Here is a 20,914-nt window from a genome sequence, read left to right as displayed (position 1 = left end):
ATTTAATTGAAGGTTACAAACTGCAATTTATATAAATACTATATGGGCTTATTGCGATATTTGTTTCGTCTTTAAACAGTAAAAATAAATAATAATATAAATCCCAGCATAGGAAAAGTGTCTTTAAAAAAAGTATTTGAGCCCTGCTATACCATGCTGATTGCATCCTTTAGGCAAGATGCTTTACTTTCATTGCCTCATCCTTCAGATGGGACATAAATTTGTTGGTCACGTGTACATATTGCATGTTAAAGAACGTTACATTATTCAAAATGAGAAGGGGTTTGTCTCCTGATGTTCTGAACTGGTAGGCGCTGCACTGAGAGCTGCTGTGGGTCCGTAGAGGATATAACCAGAATTTGTCCTCAAGGATAATTACATTTATGCTACTACCCTATACCCTGCATTGCATATATGCTTGTATGTATTTGTTTATGTTTGTTAAACAGAACAAACTGAATATACATGTACTAAACTAAATGTTATAATTCCATTAATTAAGTGGGCTCTCTACTGTTTAATTCAAGTGATCTTAGTTGGAGGGCGATGGTCGCCATGAGTCATAATTATCGGAAAACAAGTATAGAATATCATCTGAATACCTACTCTGAAAATTCTGGAGGCAGGAAGAGAGAACGATGTGTTGTTTGAAATACTCTTACGGTGCACTCGCATTAATTACTTTTTCTGCTTCAGTGATTATTTACTGCTTTCCTATTAATAAACATTGTTGGAAATCAATGACATCAGTTTGGCTGTACCTCGTAGTCAAGAGTCAGGGGAGAGTATAAAATCAAATATCAAGTGTCCATTGAAAAATTTAAGTCAAAATAGGTACACAGATGAAACAATTTCACTGTTCATAGAAACAATTTTTACCAGGGCTAGAAATTGTCTTTATCAGCCAGGAAAACAATGCAAAACTTTCTAATCTAACTAGCTATATATGCAACCCAATTAGCAAGTATAGCACAGACTTTTTTGTTTACAAAGATTGGCATATATCATACCAAAAGAAAGCTATTGGCTAAAAGTAATTTTGTCCCAAAAATTATAACCAGCATCCATTAAACTAGTTTCTCTAGGTTCAAGTTCGAGCTCTGTATTTGGTACTGTAGTAAAATAATGATGAATAATTTGGAGGATGTTTAAAGCAAAAAAATGGTCTCAATTACTGAATAGTGATTTATATTTTTGGTGTTAAACCTAAATCATTTTAATCATATTTCAGGATTAGATCCAGGATAGGGAGATATGAGGAGAACATAACCTCGCATTTTTTTCATAATTAATGCATAAGGCCTACTAAATTAAATTATTTTATTATTGTAGTCTGTTAAAATAAAATCAGTATGAAAAAGTTCATAATTTAATTTTGAAATGTATAATTTTGCAGTGTGAACACAGTTTTGATCAAAGGATGAAGGCATTAGTGGTGCCGCGGCACACTGATCATACGAATAGAGAGGAAGTTGTAGGGAGCTACTGATATATTGTAAAATCAAGCAACACAATTCATGACATGAAATTAATAATTTTGCAGTGCGAACACAGCTTTGATCAAAGGTCAAAGGTTTTCATTGCAATTGGTACTGAAGGCATCAAGTGGTTGCACACTGATCATGTGAATAGAGAGGAAGTTGTAGGGAGCTACTGATACATTGTTGTAAAATCCAAGCAAACAAAGTATGAAAGAAACACAATTCATGACACTACTTCCAAGTCCTTCAAGTTACAGGGTACTAAGTTCAATCATGATTAGTTTAAACAAACTAAAAACCAATCATGGCTTAAGTACCAACGTGCTATCTAATCTATTCTAAACTAGATAATATGTGTGCAGAAATTTATCATACTAGAGGGTTCGCTCGCGCACCCTCTAGTGGGTGTACCCGAATGGTCCTCGAAAACATGACCAACGCCTCTGGAAATTGAAGCCCGGGTGACACCTATGCATAATATGACTGATGAGTAATGTATGTTTATTTTGTGATGTTTCATGGTGGTCCATAAATTAGGTACGCCAAAAATATCGCTTCCAGGGTAATATAGCAAATTAGAGTTTAAAAAATGAGAACAATATAGGCTAATTATTATATTCGGTCTTGTGTGTGTGAGATTTGAACCTGTACTGAAAATAAGTTTGATAAGATGCGAAATGTATACCAATTATGATTGATTACGTCCCCTGTCAGTAATGATGTATGGACACTTGACAGCAATCGGTGGTTAGGAATTAGTAAAATTACTAAAACAAATTGTATTTCACGTAAAGTAAAGGCCTTTATAATTGATATTTGAATATCTAAAACAAATAAATTGTAGTTCACGATTCAGTTGAATCACTAAAATCACATTGTAGTTCACATAAAAGTAAAGGTCTTCAATAAAAGTTAAATTACTAAAACAAATTGTAGTTCACGTAAAGTAAATGCCTTTAATCAATATAATTGATTAGTTGAATATCTAAAACAAATTAATTTCAGTAGTTCACGATACCTTGAACCACTAAAATATTTTTTTATTTAATATTGAATTGCGCCACCAACGGCCATTTTGCCGGAAGTGACGTACCCGGAAGCCAGTTGAACAACAGCGCGAGTGTGTGAAAATAACCCTGTGATATCCACAAATTTCGATAGGTAACGCTAAATTTTGTCGTTATAAAAGACAAAAGTGGAACAATAGCGTCGATGTGAAAACTAATGTTATCAAATCTACGTTTCGCGGTACATCTGAGATAGATAAGGTAGGTATCCAAGTTGGAGATTTGTACCGAAGTTTTTGCATTGTGCTCGCCTATGTCAGAATTAACCATAATTTATATATAGATGATTGATTATATCAAGCTTGGATAAAGCAAGATGAAAAGTTTTATATTTTATATAAAAAGGACAAAAATCAAAGTTGATGCAAATTCAGATAATTCAAATGATAAAAATGTGTGGTTGAAGGATGAATATAGTAGTTGAATAAATCTTGTTTGTCTAACAACACCTGTTCTTATGAATTGTGGAAAATGATGTGAGTTTTATTAAGACTGCAGGGACCACATAAACGGTCTTCTCTCTTTACATATTCATTTCAGAATTGTAATAATTTTTTAGACAATATAGAAATCATATGTGTGTGTCAACAAAGGTGGCAATATTTTAAAATGGGTAATAATGAAGGTGGGTCACAGTGGTGACAGGAATTTTCAAACAAAGGTTCTATGCGAAAAAAGAAGCCAAAGTTGTTTTCCACTTCTTCCTGCGGGTGGGAGATTTGTTTTTCTTAAAATGGAAGTGGTCTGACCATTTCCATTAGCATTATTATTTTGATAAGCAATAGGAATAAATTTGTAAATAGCTTGTTTTTTAACGATTTTTCGTATAGCACAAAACAGTTATCTTATCTTTTTATATTAAATTATTTCCGATAGAGTCCATTAACAATGGTTTGATAAACTAGCAATAAAGATAACCATATTTTTAGATTTAAGCAAAAGGTTCCATATGTGTTGTTAACATCAACAACTTCCTGTTTCAGAATGTTTCAGATAGATAACTAATATTGCTCTCAGTATAATTGTGTACAAATAGTTCTAATATTTATTCATCCAAATTAAAAAGTCTTAAACAACATTCAAGTCAATACAGGTTCACTGCCAAAATTGACGAGTAAAACCCATAACAACCTCTCATTATAAACTAACTTATTTTGAAAAATGTCAAATATTAAATTTAAAGTTTTATAATTAAAATCATTATTTTTTTTTAGGGAAGGAAAATTGCAAAAGTGAGTACATTTATTATTTAAAACTATAATTTTTCCTTTATTATGTTAATCTTGTGTTTTTGGGCAAAAGACAAAATGACAAAAGCTTAATTTTATTTATCCATATTTTTCATGTTTTGGGGACAATACATCTTGTTTTTAACCTTTACAACAATCTTTAATATTTGCTACTGGTTGTGAAACGCCTGAAAATCAATGTTTGGAAACAACTGATAAGAGGTTTGGAATGTTTGGGTAAGATTGGAATCAATTTAAGAAAAAGCAGTAGAAAATCCTAATTTCAAACATTTTCAATTTGTTAGCTGCTACAAAGTTGATTTGTTTTAAAAGCCTTCTGCAGGGTCATGCCAGGGTCATAAAGAGTAGATGGTTATTGCCTTTCCCAAGAAGTTCAATGAAAAGTGTTATAAAATATCTTGTCTCAAATTGTTCTTGAATTAATAAATAATTTGGAAGCTTTTTGTGTTCTAAAATATAATTTAAACAGAATCAGAAATTGGATTGGTTTTTAAGCTTCTTCATTGAATCATATAATTTAACTCCCTACTATACTCTCACCACATATTAGCTCAATCATGGAGGTATAATATTTCATGGGTGAATCCTAGAGCCCCATATTTCAAAATCTATATTGATAAATAAGTATTTCTATTTATTTGTTTTAAATATATTTTATTTCCGTTAAAATGGACAAATTTTATATGTAACTGCATAACCGTTTTTGCATTGTGTCCGTCTATCTCAGAATTAAGCATAATTTAGCCTATATACAGATAGTATTCTTCCATTACTAAAATATTTGCTATACATTTGTCATTGTACAATGAAACTAGACGCAGCTAAACATGAATATGTTTATTGGAGTGTAAACTAGCAATCCATAATTAGACAGTTTACTCTATTTTATAGTTAAAAATAGAACACATTCATTTGTTATAATCCATATTTACAACAGTGCACAGTTTTCATATCTGAACTAAATGAATATTAGTGTATAAATATATTCATATTTCAAAGAGTAAAAAAATATAGGAAATTTAAAATCTTATTCTTTATATTTCAAAATTCAAATAACTGTTTACATTATAACCGTGCGCATTTAGTTCAAAACTATGAATATTGTAAATATATAAATAATAGTTTTCAAGAATAAAATAATACATGGTCAATTTCTAAAAATACTTTTTTAGCAAACTGAATAAATTGGTCGATATCTAGAGGATAGTATTAGATAGTAATAGTAGTAATCTGTTGGTTATAAATTAATTCTTCCAATTAATTAGAATTTTATTTATAAAATGTATAATCATCATTCATCACCATAATAATTATTGTGCAGCTTAGTTTGATCCTAAGGCTACTGGTACAGAGAAGCAGACTTCATGCATAATATTTCATTATTTTCTTTTTGATGAATTTCCAAACTTCTAATTAAGAGTAAACTTAGAACTGGATGGAAGCTCTGACTTTAAAAACCTAGGAACTAAAAGCTTGATTATTACTGTCGTCCTTCAATATTTTCAAATTCCCTTTAATGAGCTTTAATTAAAAACAAAACAAACCTTGTAGTTTTTAGCTAATTACTTCATTTGAAAGAGCTAATTACTTGAAAGAGCTAATTAATTGTCATACGTTGCTACAATTATCATTTACATTAGGCATATTCGACTGGTCACTTATGACCTCCTCAAAATGCTCAAAAAAGATCTGCTCGCAATAGAAACTAGTGTCTGAGGATTAGATCTCCCCAAAAAAACCAGACAGATAGGACTATAACATTTTCTGCTACCATCTGTTGCCTTCCTGACTTATCAAATCTATGGGGAGGTTTTTTAGAGCATCAAGTAATTTTGTATAGCGTATTTTTGTGGGAGGTGGGAGGCAATAGTATTTAGTAAACATTTAACAATGTTGAACAATTAAAATATTGTATTAATAACTAATGTCTTTTAAAAAATCAGATGGAACAATATAAGTTTGTATTATCAAATTATTAAATGTCTCTTATTTGACAACAGGAGTTAAAAACATCAAAAATCGAATCAGCATTGAATTTTGCATTTATTTTGTATTACAGATATGAGAGTTAAGAAAATACAAAACATGTGATCAGTATATTATTAGATATAAAATCATCTTCAGCTTGTACAGTATTTTGATTTTGCTCTATTCATCATTTCATCGAATTTGGCGCCTATCACGTTATTATCTTAGTCGGCCATTATACTTGAAATAATAACAAAACAAAAGCTGGTTTTTAACTGCCGCAGAGGTTAATTGATTCTCTACTACAGAAGATTCAAATCCATTAATTGTAAAGGAAGTCTACGGAAACCGTTGCTATGGAAATTTGGAAACAAAATCTGTCATAATGATGGATAAAGTAAGATGTTAGCATCTTAATTTATCAATTTTTGTTGTTGCTATAATTTGTTATTTTATGATTATACAAGGTGTTATTATTAATATTCTTTTCTCACTTCAAATTGTATTTTGTTTATGATGAAAAAAGTATTGTAAATCAAAACAATTATATTTTTAATCAATTCAGTCATTCAAGGGCAGAATTCACAATTTTGAAAAGAGCAGTACATGAAATGTCTATATATTTTTAATACACAATTTGAATACATAAATAATGATATTTTTGCACAGTTTGAACTGTGCCTCTAGTCTTTTGCAAGTCCCTATACCTCCCCTACAATTTAATCTTGCCAACTCATAAAGTCAACTATGAAACATTTTTATTAACTAGCTACACATTAATAAATCATTTTTAGTGAAAAATGTATTATTTTTGGAAACTGAAGAACAATTAACTTCTATTAGCATAAACTAATCAATTTCATGAATTGAAAAAAAAACAGTTCATGAATTTATGAATTAAATAATGCTTTTTGTACCTTATTTTGATAAAGATACATCCATTTTAGGAAACATAATAATACAGTATTGAACAATATTAAAAGCCTAAACTAGAAATTCTCAAGGAATATACAAAATCTCACTATGGTACAAAATTATCTATAATTAAGCCATGCTGAGTAACAAGCTAACAAGTAATTTGAAAATTCTCTTTCACAAAATACCTCCTATCTATCTGGTAATTTTGTTGAACATTGAGATACCACGATTTTATGTTAATAATGATTGTTTATGGAAAAAAATAAAAATAAAAAAAATATTCTTTTTCTCATTTAGATCTGTGCACTGCTGTTATACTACTGTGTGTTGTGAGAAGAAAGTGGAAAATGTTTGAAGCTATTTGTTTTCATCATCCATATCTTTGGAGTAACTAAATGATTGTATCAATGTATTCTGAAATTTCAAAAGAATCATTGAATTAAAATATATTTCACTTACCTCTGGTGCCCAAACTGCTGTTGCTGGTGTAGGCTGTAATTTTGATTTTGTCTTCCATATTTTTCTCCGGTTAAACTTGTTTCCTTTGTTAACTGAAGGAGAGGGGGGATTAGAAATTGTGTCAGTAAATGAAGAACTTCTTTCAACTTCATAGGAGGGGGATGACCTGCCCTCCTCAACACTTATAGACTTTTGAAGCAGTGGTGATGTTGGGGATCTGTTATGACTTGTGGAAAACATGTTGTTTTTCAATCGCTGAAAATAAGTAAGTCGGCGGCGAGTAGCTGGCGATGGGACAGGAAAGTTATTCCCAACTTGGTATGAAGATTTACTAAACTGGTCATAAGATCTTGCTGCCCTACGCAAAGGTGGTGGTTTATTTTTGCCATCTTTTCCTAATTTGGTATCAAATAAGCTCTCTTTTGCAGAAAGTGGTCGTAGATTTGGATCCCAACTTTGAGCTGCTTTTAATGGCCGGTGGCCTTGTATCAGTGTTTCATTGTCCAATGGCAATACCTTTAATTTCAATGATTTAGGTCTTGAATTTATTAAGGTGTTGTTATTTCCTGCATCAGTATTATTTTCATAGTGTCCTGGTAAAGATCTTCCTTTTTTTAGAAGATATTTCTGATGGCTTTCTGATACAGGACCATCATCACCATACATCTCACTACTACTTGAATTTGACAAAACGTTCATAACCTCTCTATCAGTATCAACATCCATCTTTCAGAACAAAAGACGGCTAAGACATTCAAATTTAGGTTTGTATCCTTCTTTAAATATATTCCATAAAATCCAAAACAAGTTCATTCAAAACACTGCTTGCTTAATTGATCTTTGTCAGTAAACCAGGTTACACCAAGATCAGCTGAAAAATACCGGGGTGACAAACTCCTTGATCTCTGGTCTTGGACTTGATTTAAACAACCTCTCCCAGTTTAACAAGACATTCATTTAATAGTATGTGAAAACAGACTGCTAAACAGCAAAACGGTGCATCCTTCAATAGATCCTATTGACTTTATTGACTCTATCCCTCAGCTCTCTTGATAAGCAAATACAGGGTACAGAAACAGGTCTACACTAGTCCTCACGTATCCGATTTCATACCAAAGGTCCATCTGATTAGGTTCTGCTTGGACGCACTCAGGCTCACAGTGGGTTTCCAAAGAGTTCATTTACAGAAACTGAACAGAAACGATCAGATAATTATTTACTTTCAAATTATTCCAATGTAAAAGTAACTATACGATATATCGTTTTTCCTTTTAGTGTTGTCGATTTCAAATGCAAAGTGTATGTTCATGCGCTGAAGGCATTTTGTATTGTACTGTGTTCATTCATTAAATATCACGCTACACTCTGATTGGTCAAATCTCAGTCCTTTAATAAGAAAGTTTGGAGATCCGAGAAAAAAAAACGACTAAGCACTGTCAATAACCAACGCAGTAGCAGCAAGTAGAATAATTCCCAATGTAATACAGTAATCACAAACAATTTAATATAAGGCACGACGTGCGTCAAACAGCGATTTGATATTGGCTCAATCTTATCTCATTACCTCAGAGAATTTTGTAGAAACTTAAAAGAGGGCGCTACATACATTTTTTAAGGTTGCATATCATGCAACATGTTTATCCTAGCTAAAATGTAATTTTTTTAAAGAATTTATCGCAATAAACGGTTTACTTTTCCTCCGTCACTATCAAATATGAATACAGTAATTGTTTTTTAAATAGCCGCCATATTGTCATAATCATCTTATCGTCACCATGTCATTTTATAAATCCAGTTATCATAAAATAATAATAATCATCATCATTTTAGCAACATACATTAGTCCTTGCCTAGTCCTTAGGGTCCCAATAGTTCCAAATCTAAAACTAGCGGTCATCATAATCATTGTCTTACTTATAGTCACACGCCCTTCCTCTTCTCTACCACCGATGTCAGTATAGACAGTCATCCTCATTTCGGTAGCGTACACATTTTGTCAGTTTAAATTCATCATTTTTGTTCCCACAAAACTAGAGATATCTTTTCAGCGATCCGCATGGCAAAATTATAGTCTATTTTCTATTTTATATTTAAACAAGATATCTCAATTATTGTTTTGCAGACACGAACTCATGCATGAAACTATTTAAGTCTATTTGATATTTATATAAGATATATCACTTGTATATTTTACAAAAAAAAAAGGACGACAAGCGGAAATTATCAATATTCTTTGTTCAACACATTGCGTGGTAAGACTCTTTCCATATATTATTATAAGTTGTTCTACTTTTTTTAATGCAGAGTGGAGCACATACTCTCTTTTGCGTCCCCTGCCAACTTACTTATGTAGTTTGTTATTGTTGGTTGTATACTTGGCAAACAAAATAAGAATAATTATTCTGATGATAGATGAGAAGAATAGGGCCTATTTACAATGGTAGGCCTATGCAGGGAGTTGTTTACAACTCCCTGGCCTATGTATTAAAAAATGACGAAGGGTTTATATATACTGTACAAAATAATTTTGGCAAAGATTAGATGCCATTAGATGTTGCTTAAAGCAAAGGTTTTACTTGGTTCACACTTTAACGCACTGACGTAGACGCAACGAGTGTTCGTTGACCAATCACAAGCAGTCCAATGTGCGCACGCATTTGCGTTGTGAAGTGGGAACGAAGCTTTCCTATGGAAATATATACGTAAATATTTCATATTCAACAGTTTGAGGTACCAAGTATTTGTAAGTATAGGCCTTATCGAATGTTGAGAGAGTAAAATAGCATGCACTATCATTTGGTTAATTTACCTGAGATTCGTGGTTCAGTTACATCGCCACCTCTGGAGGCCTCCTTTGCAGTCCCCATTCCGAGTAGACGACGAAAACTACCTCGCGAATCCAACCTGACGAATTATTTTTCCGACGACAAACAGATGATAAAATTGATATACGCTCGAAATATTTACAATTTACGTAAATAAGAAAAAATTCATTTAAATATAAATCCAAGACACCTCCCAAAATTTGAAACATTTATAGCTGCGGAGGAATTATTGATCAATCTTCCGCTCAATATTGATCTCGTCTGAAAGGGTAAAACGTTCTTATAATATCATCCAAGTTGAAAAGAAAATGTTTTGCATCCAAGATGGGAAACTCGACTGAAGTAAATCAAATCGTTAATACAGCTGTCGCAAACGACAACGGCTTAAAAATAACAAGAAGTAAAGAAGTAAACACGCGACGATCTTAACCTCTCAACGTCAATCGATCAGAACGCAGGTGAAACGGCGCACGCTTACGTGACGTGCGTAGGTCTCAATAAGGACATCATTAACAAACATATTTATTTAAACGCTAATTCGAGCAATGTTCATTATCTGTATGTCTTAAATAGAAACCGTTCTCATAAGAATGTTGTTACAACAAACGGGTAGGCCGACATGCTGCTGATAAGAGAAGATGGTTAGATAAACAAACCTGCATAGTATGTTTATTTCTTCTATGTATGTGTTTAGTCATACTTTTTGGATGAATGTAATACCAACATAATCTGTTAATTTTAAAACGAATCACCATTTTAAAACGTTATTTTCGAAAAACAGAACAAGCGCAAAAGGGTGATAACATGATATTTTAAATGTTTAATAAAATATGTTTAATGTTTTATAAAGTCATAACGATATCATGTCTTAAACGCGCACCGCTGAAGGGGGGTGGTCTTTATCGGGCAGACATATGCCCACACGACATTACGGTTAACTCACTTTAATCACCGTGTAATCACGAGTATGCCCTTTTGTTTTCGTCTCAGTGATTTTGTTATTGCTATAAAAATGGCTATTATGTTGAAAACTATAAATACATGTTTAAACTTGGCAGGTAATGTCATGAGTTTGGCTAATGCTGTATGTCACTCTTCAGACTGTAAAACTTTACTCTATAAACAGTGCTTCCAACGAGAAACACTCAGAACCGACCGATGATGCTGAAACAACATAAATTAACTCTTTTCATTTAGCAAGCCTACTCTAGCATAGTCAATTTTGCAATCTCAATCAGCAAGTCCGAGTTAAAGTTTGCCAGTATATAGACCAGTTGTCTGAAACATTGACACACAGTGGAAAAATAGTTTTCATGAAAACTCAGCGAATCAAATAATAGTCTTGTAGTCATGTGATCCTGTAGTAGACATATACCCACAAACTTCTCCAAACACTGAGTGGCAAACAAGCAGTTGTCACTGTTGCTCATTATTAATTATTTAGGCAAATAATTAGTTCAGAATACAGTAATATTATTGCACACAATTAATTGTAATTAATTAATTGGTTATTTTGATGGTTATGAATACTGTAGGCCTACTGTATAAATACAGTAGTTTGCTGTTAAAAAAAACTTTGTTTACGTTGAGGGCGCTAACACGAAAAATCTGGCCGGCCAAAAAAAAATTTAAACTTTAGGCTTAGGTATACTATTAATTATATTCTTTGGTATACTGGCTTACTAGGCTAGGACGGACGGGTAGGCCTAGTTACTAATACTACTGTACTAGCCTAGATAGCTGCAGAAATTAGTACTTTTTAAAGTGTGTTTCTCTGCCTATTTGCTGCGCCTTTGCTACGGTCACAGAGCAGAGTTGGGCCATGGCAATGTGGCGATCTCCTAGAGTAGAGTAGATGAGGGTGGACAGGACGGCTCTGTAGCCTACAGTATGCAGTGTAGGCCTACACGCTTGTCTTTATTTTTACACTCTGAAACAACCTGTCGAAGCTTCATTTGATTGATTGATTTGGCATCAGACAAGATGGTGCATCAGGTAGTTGAACCTGAACTGGTGTATTGGCTTCAGCTGTCTAATGATAATATGATGCAGGTTGGTGCAAAACCTGTGCTATCCCTGTGTGTTGAGCAACAGGGCAGCATCGGTTGCAAACAGTTCCCGAAACAGTTGTTGTCGTCTTTCAATCGTCTTGGGTTGAACATGATGCCATCAGTGACGACATAGATATACTGTACTATAGTACCATCCTCGTCATTTGGACCTCCGGTGGCCATTTGAACTTTTGAAATCATGCTAAAGAAGATAGTGTGAAGAACACAACCTTGTTTTCGAATTTTACTTTACGAAGGTACCAACAGTAGACGGGTAACTTTTGGAGTTTGACCACCGTGTTTCTAAAGCTGAAGTTGGATTCTCATGCAATCTGCCTTTTAGTTAGTTTAGAGTTTTCTATAGGCCTAGTGGGTTCAGCAGAGTGATACTGATCTGACCACTTCTTCAAAATGATGAACTTAATTGTCTGTAAGGAGCGTTTGACAATCGGCACTGCACAAGAAATAAAAATCCAATTGTCGGTACTAATAACCAACCATCAATCTTAACACATAAGAAAAACATTTACATCTTTCTTTCGTGAAAATGCGCGCCTATACTACAACCAACGCGAGAGACTCATGGTATGTAAATTAGATTTACATTCCAACGCACGCCACCAAGCGATTCGATCAAAACTTTCGATCCGTGACAATAATTACAGAAATGAAAGCTAACTAAGGTGAATATAATACACGTCTCCAGGCTGTCGAGGTAAGGTAAAATTCGCCGTGGACGGTCATTAGGTTTAGGAGTTAATACAACGATACTATACCTTTGGCATTGTGATTTATATTCCTTAATAAAGAAGATAAGATCGTGTTATGAATTAATATAGAGGAACCGAACATTTTGACAGAATTAAAAGTATGTTAGATTGATTGTTTAACGAGGCCGCTTTTAATGAATACAAAACATTCCTTATTTGTTATATGACCTGTTATAACCTATATAACAACTGTTCTAAATAACCATGTATTCTTCTTAGATCATTGACGAAGGCTATTCGGCAAGCTATTAAGAGGTACTAATAATGGAAGTGAACTGGAATGAGACCATCGTTGGTTGAAGAAGTGGAGTGTAAGTTAGTTAGTAGGCTTAGTGGTAATTAAGGTAGAGAAATACAGTATAAGGATTTGAGATGAGGATCATTGAGAATTTTGACAAAATGGCATAGTGGAGTTAGTGGGAATAACGATTTGATTGATTTAGAGAAATGAGATGAATAGTGATCTGAGATGAGACCACCGGTCGTTGAAAAGTGAGATCCTAACATGTCAAATAGACGGAATCCCGCCAGAGGTTCAGAACGAATTTGCTTTATCGTTATTATTGTAATGAAGAAATGTGTATTGGATTTTTCATACAGTAATATTGAGTTAATCTAGGGTTAGGGTTATGGCAGGGAGTTGTAAAATATAAAACTCCTTGGTTATGGTAAGTGTAAGTAGGGTTAATGCGAATAAGGCTTTATGTAAATGTATTCGAAAGGATGGCATTAAGGCAATGTTATTTGTGTAAAAGTGGAAAGTAAATATGGCGTGATTAAGGTATGGATTGTTCACCCAGTAATATTGAGTTAGGCTGGGGTTAAAGTACTAGGCTTCGGATTAATAAGTGTAAGGGATAGGCTTTATGGCAGCTTATTCGAAAGGCTGGCATTGAGGACATGTGATTTGTGTAAATGACGAAGTGTGGGAAGTAAATAATATGGCGTGATTAAAGTAGGGATAAGACAGGTTGCATTTAAGAGACAAAGATATGGAGCTGGGATTTAGATCAGCAATGGCTGAGGAGTAACATGCTACCATGTCAATAGTTGGAATCACGCCTGAGGTTGAGAACGAATTGGCTTTTTTGTTATTCATTGCAAAGTCGATTTTTAAAATTTCCCAACTATCGGATTGTTCACCGGTAATATTTAGTTAGACTAGGGTTTGATACAATGTCTAGGATTTAATAAGTTTAAGTGTAGTTAGGGTAAATGCTAGGGTTAGGCTCAATGGTAGCTTTTTCGAAGAATGGCATTGAGGAAATGTGATTAGTGTATAAAAGTGGTGTTAAACCAAGTGTGGGTAAACCTTAGAAATAATTAATATGGCGTCATTAAAGTAGGGATACGACAGATTTTATTTGAGAGGCACAGATATGGAGCTGGGATTTAGACCAGTAGTAGCTGAGAAGTGAGGTGCTTCCACGTCAATAGTCTGAGATTGAAATGAATTTGCTTTTTTGTCATTCATAAAGTAGAATTTTAAAATTTGCCCAGTATTTGATTATTCACCCAGTAGCGTACTATTTAGTTAGACTATAAGTGTAGTGATAGTTAATGTTAGGGTTAGGCTAATGGTAGCTTTTTCGAAGAATGGCATTCAGTCCATGTCATTTGGGTAAAGATGACAGTGAAGTTGAACGGTGGAAGTAACTATGACACGATTAAGGTAGGTAGGGAGATCGGCAGATTGGAAAAAGAGCATCTACATCGTCAATTTGCCTGTACTATACATACTATATATAAGTAAAGGGATTAAAAAAAAATTTCGACATTCCTATATTTCGACATAACTCGTTACTATATCATAATTGACATGGGCAGAACACATTTGATGCCGCACTTGTTAATGATGATATAGTAACCTGTTATGTAAAAAAATAAAAGATTTGCCATTTTTTGAAAATTTCCCTGTATTATTACATGAATTTTTTAAAAAAAAATGGCCAAATATCTACCTTTCTATTTTTTGACATAACTGGTTACCATAACATCATAGCTGATATGCGCAGAACACATTACTTGATTCTGCGCATGTCAATTATGATATAGTAACCAGTTATGCCAACAAATTAAGAGGGTCGACATTTTTTTTTCGACAAAACTGTTTACTGTATATGGCTCTAAAAGTTGATGCAAAGCAATATATGCGCACATATAGCAATATCATCGAAGAATAACTGAATTTTCGATATTTTGGGCATTTTTGGAAAAAATCCTATGTTATACAGTAATGGCAAAATTTCGACTTTTCTTTTTCGACAAAACTGTTTACTATGGCTCTAAAAGTTGATACATATAGAAATATTATCGCAAAATAATTGAATTTTAAAAATTCAATAATTTGGGCGTTTTTCGAAAAAATTGCAAAAATTCGACCCTTTTATTTTTCGACAAAACTGTTTACTATGGCTTTAAAAGTTGATGCAAAGCAATATATACGCACATTATAGCAATATCATCGCAAAATAATTGAATTTTAAAAAGTCAATATTTTGGGCATTTTTCGAAAAAAATCCCTGTGCTATAGTGAGGGATTTTTCTTCGAAAAATGGCCAAAATATCAAGTTTTTAAAATTCAATTTTTATGCGGTAATATTGCTGTATATGATCATACAACATCATATAGTGCCATAGAAACCATTTATGTCGAAAAATGAAAGGGTCGAAAATTGGCCATTTTTGGAAAAAAATCCCTGTACTATAGTAAGGGATTTTGTCGAAAAATAGCCAAATTATCAAGTTTTTAAAATTCAATTTTTATGCGATAATATTGCTGTATATGATCATACAAGATCTTATATTGCCATAGAAACCATTTATGTCGAAAAATAAAAGAGTCGAAAATTGGCCATTTTTGGAAAAAATCCCTGTACTATAGTAAGGGAATTTTTTCGAAAAATGGCCAAAATATCAAGTTTTTAAAATTCAATTTTTATGCGATAATATTGCTGTATATGATCATACAACATCTTATAGTGCCATAGAAACCATTTATGTCGAAAAATAAAAGGGTCGAAAATTGGCCATTTTTGGAAAAAATCCCTGTACTATAGTAAGGGATTTTTTCGAAAAATAGCCAAATTATCAAGTTTTTAAAATTCAATTTTTATGCGATAATATTGCTGTATATGATCATACAACATCTTATAGTGCCATAGAAACCATTTATGTCGAAAAATAAAAGGGTCGAAAATTGGCAATTTTTGGAAAAAATCCCTGTACTATAGTAAGGGATTTTGTCGAAAAATAGCCAAATTATCAAGTTTTTAAAATTCAATTTTTATGCGATAATATTGCTGTATATGATCATACAACATCTTATATTGCCATAGAAACCATTTATGTCGAAAAATAAAAGGGTCGAAAATTGGCCATTTTTGGAAAAAATCCCTGTACTATAGTAAGGGATTTTTTCGAAAAATGGCCAAAATATCATGTTTTTAAAATTCCATTTTTATGCGAAAATATTGCTGTATATGATCATACATCTTATAGTGCCATAGAAACCATTTATGTTGAAAAATAAAAGGGTCGAAAATTGGCCATTTTTGGAAAAAATAGTAAGGGATTTTTTCGAAAAATAGCCAAATTATCAAGTTTTTAAAATTCAATTTTTATGCGATAATATTGCTGTATATGATCATACAACATCTTATATTGCCATAGAAACCATTTATGTCGAAAAATAAAAGGGTCAAAAATTGGACATTTTTGGAAAAAATCCCTGTACTATAGTAAGGGATTTTTTTCGAAAAATGGCCAAAATATCAAGTTTTTAAAATTCAATTTTTATGCGAAAATATTGCTGTATATGATCATACAACATCTTATAGTGCCATAGAAACCATTTATGTCGAAAAATAAAAGGGTCGAAAATTGGCCATTTTTGGAAAAAAAATCCCTGTACTATAGTAAGGGATTTTTTTCGAAAAATGGCCAAAATATCAAGTTTTTAAATTCAATTTTTATGCGAAAATATTGCTGTATATGATCATACAACATCTTATAGTGCCATAGAAACCATTTATGTCGAAAAATAAAAGGGTCGAAAATTGGCCATTTTTGGAAAAAATCCCTGTACTATAGTAAGGATTTTTTTCGAAAAATGGCCAAAATATCATGTTTTTAAAATTCCATTTTTATGCGAAAATATTGCTGTATATGATCATACAACATCTTATAGTGCCATAGAAACCATTTATGTCGAAAAATAAAAGGGTCGAAAATTGGCCATTTTTGGAAAAAATCCCTGTACTATAGTAAGGGATTTTGTCGAAAAATAGCCAAATTATCAAGTTTTTAAAATTCAATTTTTATGCGATAATATTGCTGTATATGATCATACAACATCTTATATTGCCATAGAAACCATTTATGTCGAAAAATAAAAGGGTCGAAAATTTGCCATTTTTGGAAAAAATCCCTGTACTATAGTAAGGGATTTTTTCGAAAAATAGCCAAATTATCAAGTTTTTAAAATTCAATTTTTATGCGATAATATTGCTGTATATGATCATACAACATCTTATATTGCCATAGAAACCATTTATGTCGAAAAATAAAAGGGTCGAAAATTGGACATTTTTGGAAAAAATCCCTGTACTATAGTAAGGGATTTTTTTCGAAAAATGGCCAAAATATCAAGTTTTTAAAATTCAATTTTTATGCGAAAATATTGCTGTATATGATCATACAACATCTTATAGTGCCATAGAAACCATTTATGTCGAAAAATAAAAGGGTCGAAAATTGGCCATTTTTGGACAAAATCCCTGTACTATAGTAAGGGATTTTTTCGAAAAATGGCCAAAATATCAAGTTTTTAAAATTAAATTTTTATGCGATAATATTGCTGTATATGATCATACAACATCTTATATTGCCATAGAAACCATTTATGTCGAAAAATAAAAGGGTCGAAAATTGGCCATTTTTGGAAAAAATCCCTGTACTATAGTAAGGGATTTCTTCGAAAAATGGACAAAATATTAAGCTTTTAAAATTCAATTTTTATGCGATAATATTGCTGTATATGATCATACAACATCTTATATTGCCATAGAAACCATTTATGTCGAAATATAAAAGGGTCGAAAATTGGCCATTTTTGGAAAAAAATCCCTGTACTATAGTAAGGGATTTTGTCGAAAAATAGCCAAATTATCAAGTTTTTAAAATTCAATTTTTATGCGATAATATTGCTGTATATGATCATACAAGATCTTATATTGCCATAGAAACCATTTATGTCGAAAAATAAAAGAGTCGAAAATTGGCCATTTTTGGAAAAATCCCTGTACTATAGTAAGGGAATTTTTTCGAAAAATGGCCAAAATATCAAGTTTTTAAAATTCAATTTTTATGCGATAATATTGCTGTATATGATCATACAACATCTTATAGTGCCATAGAAACCATTTATGTCGAAAAATAAAAGGGTCGAAAATTGGCCATTTTTGGAAAAAATCCCTGTACTATAGTAAGGGATTTTTTCGAAAAATAGCCAAATTATCAAGTTTTTAAAATTCAATTTTTATGCGATAATATTGCTGTATATGATCATACAACATCTTATAGTGCCATAGAAACCATTTTTGTCGAAAAATAAAAGGGTCGAAAATTGGCCATTTTTGGAAAAAATCCCTGTACTATAGTAAGGAATTTTTTCGAAAAATGGCCAAAATATCATGTTTTTAAAATTCCATTTTTATGCGAAAATATTGCTGTATATGATCATACAACATCTTATAGTGCCATAGAAACCATTTATGTCGAAAAATAAAAGGGTCGAAAATTGGCCATTTTTGGAAAAAAATCCCTGTAAGGGATTTTGTCGAAAAATAGCCAAATTATCAAGTTTTTAAAATTCAATTTTTATGCGATAATATTGCTGTATATGATCATACAACATCATATAGTGCCATAGAAACGATTTATGTCGAAAAATAAAAGGGTCGAAAATTGGCCATTTTTGGAAAAAATCCCTGTACTATAGTACAGGGATTTTTTCCAAAAATGGCAAAATTTCGACCCTTTTATTTTTCGACATAACTGTTTACTATAACTCTAAAAGTTATTTTTATGCGATAATATTGCTGTATATGATCATACAACATCTTATATTGCCATAGAAACCATTCATGTCGAAAAATAAAAGGGTCGAAAATTTGTCATTTTTGGGAAAAATCCGTGTACTATAGTAAGGGATTTTTTTTCGAAAAATGGCCAAAATATCAAGTTTTTAAAATTCAATTTTTATGCGGTAATATTGCTGTATATGATCATACAACATCATATAGTGCCATAGAAACCATTTATGTCGAAAAATAAAAGGGTCGAAAATTGGCCATTTTTGGAAAAAAAATCCCTGTACTATAGTAAGGGATTTTGTCGAAAAATAGCCAAATTATCAAGTTTTTAAAATTCAATTTTTATGCGATAATATTGCTGTATATGATCATACAAGATCTTATATTGCCATAGAAACCATTTATGTCGAAAAATAAAAGAGTCGAAAATTGGCCATTTTTGGAAAAAATCCCTGTACTATAGTAAGGGAATTTTTTCGAAAAATGGCCAAAATATCAAGTTTTTAAAATTCAATTTTTATGCGATAATATTGCTGTATATGATCATACAACATCTTATAGTGCCATAGAAACCATTTATGTCGAAAAATAAAAGGGTCGAAAATTGGCCATTTTTGGAAAAAATCCCTGTACTATAGTAAGGGATTTTTTCGAAAAATAGCCAAATTATCAAGTTTTTAAAATTCAATTTTTATGCGATAATATTGCTGTATATGATCATACAACATCTTATAGTGCCATAGAAACCATTTATGTCGAAAAATAAAAGGGTCGAAAATTGGCAATTTTTGGAAAAAATCCCTGTACTATAGTAAGGGATTTTGTCGAAAAATAGCCAAATTATCAAGTTTTTAAAATTCAATTTTTATGCGATAATATTGCTGTATATGATCATACAACATCTTATATTGCCATAGAAACCATTTATGTCGAAAAATAAAAGGGTCGAAAATTGGCCATTTTTGGAAAAAATCCCTGTACTATAGTAAGGGATTTTTTCGAAAAATGGCCAAAATATCATGTTTTTAAAATTCCATTTTTATGCGAAAATATTGCTGTATATGATCATACATCTTATAGTGCCATAGAAACCATTTATGTTGAAAAATAAAAGGGTCGAAAATTGGCCATTTTTGGAAAAAAATAGTAAGGGATTTTTTCGAAAAATAGCCAAATTATCAAGTTTTTAAAATTCAATTTTTATGCGATAATATTGCTGTATATGATCATACAACATCTTATATTGCCATAGAAACCATTTATGTCGAAAAATAAAAGGGTCGAAAATTGGACATTTTTGGAAAAAATCCCTGTACTATAGTAAGGGATTTTTTTCGAAAAATGGCCAAAATATCAAGTTTTTAAAATTCAATTTTTATGCGAAAATATTGCTGTATATGATCATACAACATCTTATAGTGCCATAGAAACCATTTATGTCGAAAAATAAAAGGGTCGAAAATTGGCCATTTTTGAAAAAAAATCCCTGTACTATAGTAAGGAATTTTTTTCGAAAAATGGCCAAAATATCAAGTTTTTAAAATTCAATTTTTATGCGAAAATATTGCTGTATATGATCATACAACATCTTATAGTGCCATAGAAACCATTTATGTCGAAAAATAAAAGGGTCGAAAATTGGCCATTTTTGGAAAAAATCCCTGTACTATAGTAAGGATTTTTTTCGAAAAATGGCCAAAATATCATGTTTTTAAAATTCCATTTTTATGCGAAAATATTGCTGTATATGATCATACAACATCTTATAGTGCCATAGAAACCATTTATGTCGAAAAATAAAAGGGTCGAAAATTGGCCATTTTTGGAAAAAATCCCTGTACTATAGTAAGGGATTTTTTCGAAAAATAGCCAAATTATCAAGTTTTTAAAATTCAATTTTTATGCGATAATATTGCTGTATATGATCATACAACATCTTATAGTGCCATAGAAACCATTTATGTCGAAAAATAAAAGGGTCGAAAATTGGCAATTTTTGGAAAAAATCCCTGTACTATAGTAAGGGATTT

The 20,914-nt window shown here is 31.8% G+C and overlaps 1 protein-coding gene across 2 annotated transcripts in view; it reads right to left on the bottom strand.

Moving 5' to 3' along the window:
- The window catches only part of LOC144842630 (rho GTPase-activating protein 6-like), a 71,865-nt gene extending 61,702 nt beyond the window's left edge, over nt 1-10,163 (bottom strand). Inside the window, exons 1-2 of one of the 2 annotated variants that reach the window (XM_078699107.1) lie at nt 9,953-10,163; nt 7,144-7,235 (exon numbers count right to left, since the gene is read on the bottom strand). In XM_078699107.1, coding sequence (XP_078555233.1) covers nt 7,144-7,235; nt 9,953-10,010 — 150 coding nt within the window. In that variant the 5' untranslated portion in view covers nt 10,011-10,163. Of the gene's footprint in view, nt 1-7,143; nt 8,310-9,952 lie in introns of those variants that run through there. The other variant, XM_078699106.1, reaches the window with a different exon arrangement.
- Between the last annotated feature and the right edge of the window lie 10,751 nt (nt 10,164-20,914).

Source organism: Antedon bifida, chromosome 5, assembly GCF_963402885.1.
Source record: "Antedon bifida chromosome 5, ecAntBifi1.1, whole genome shotgun sequence".
NCBI lineage: Eukaryota > Metazoa > Echinodermata > Crinoidea > Comatulida > Antedonidae > Antedon > Antedon bifida.
Note: the sequence above shows the minus strand (reverse complement) of the source record. Positions and strands in the feature narration are given on the sequence as shown.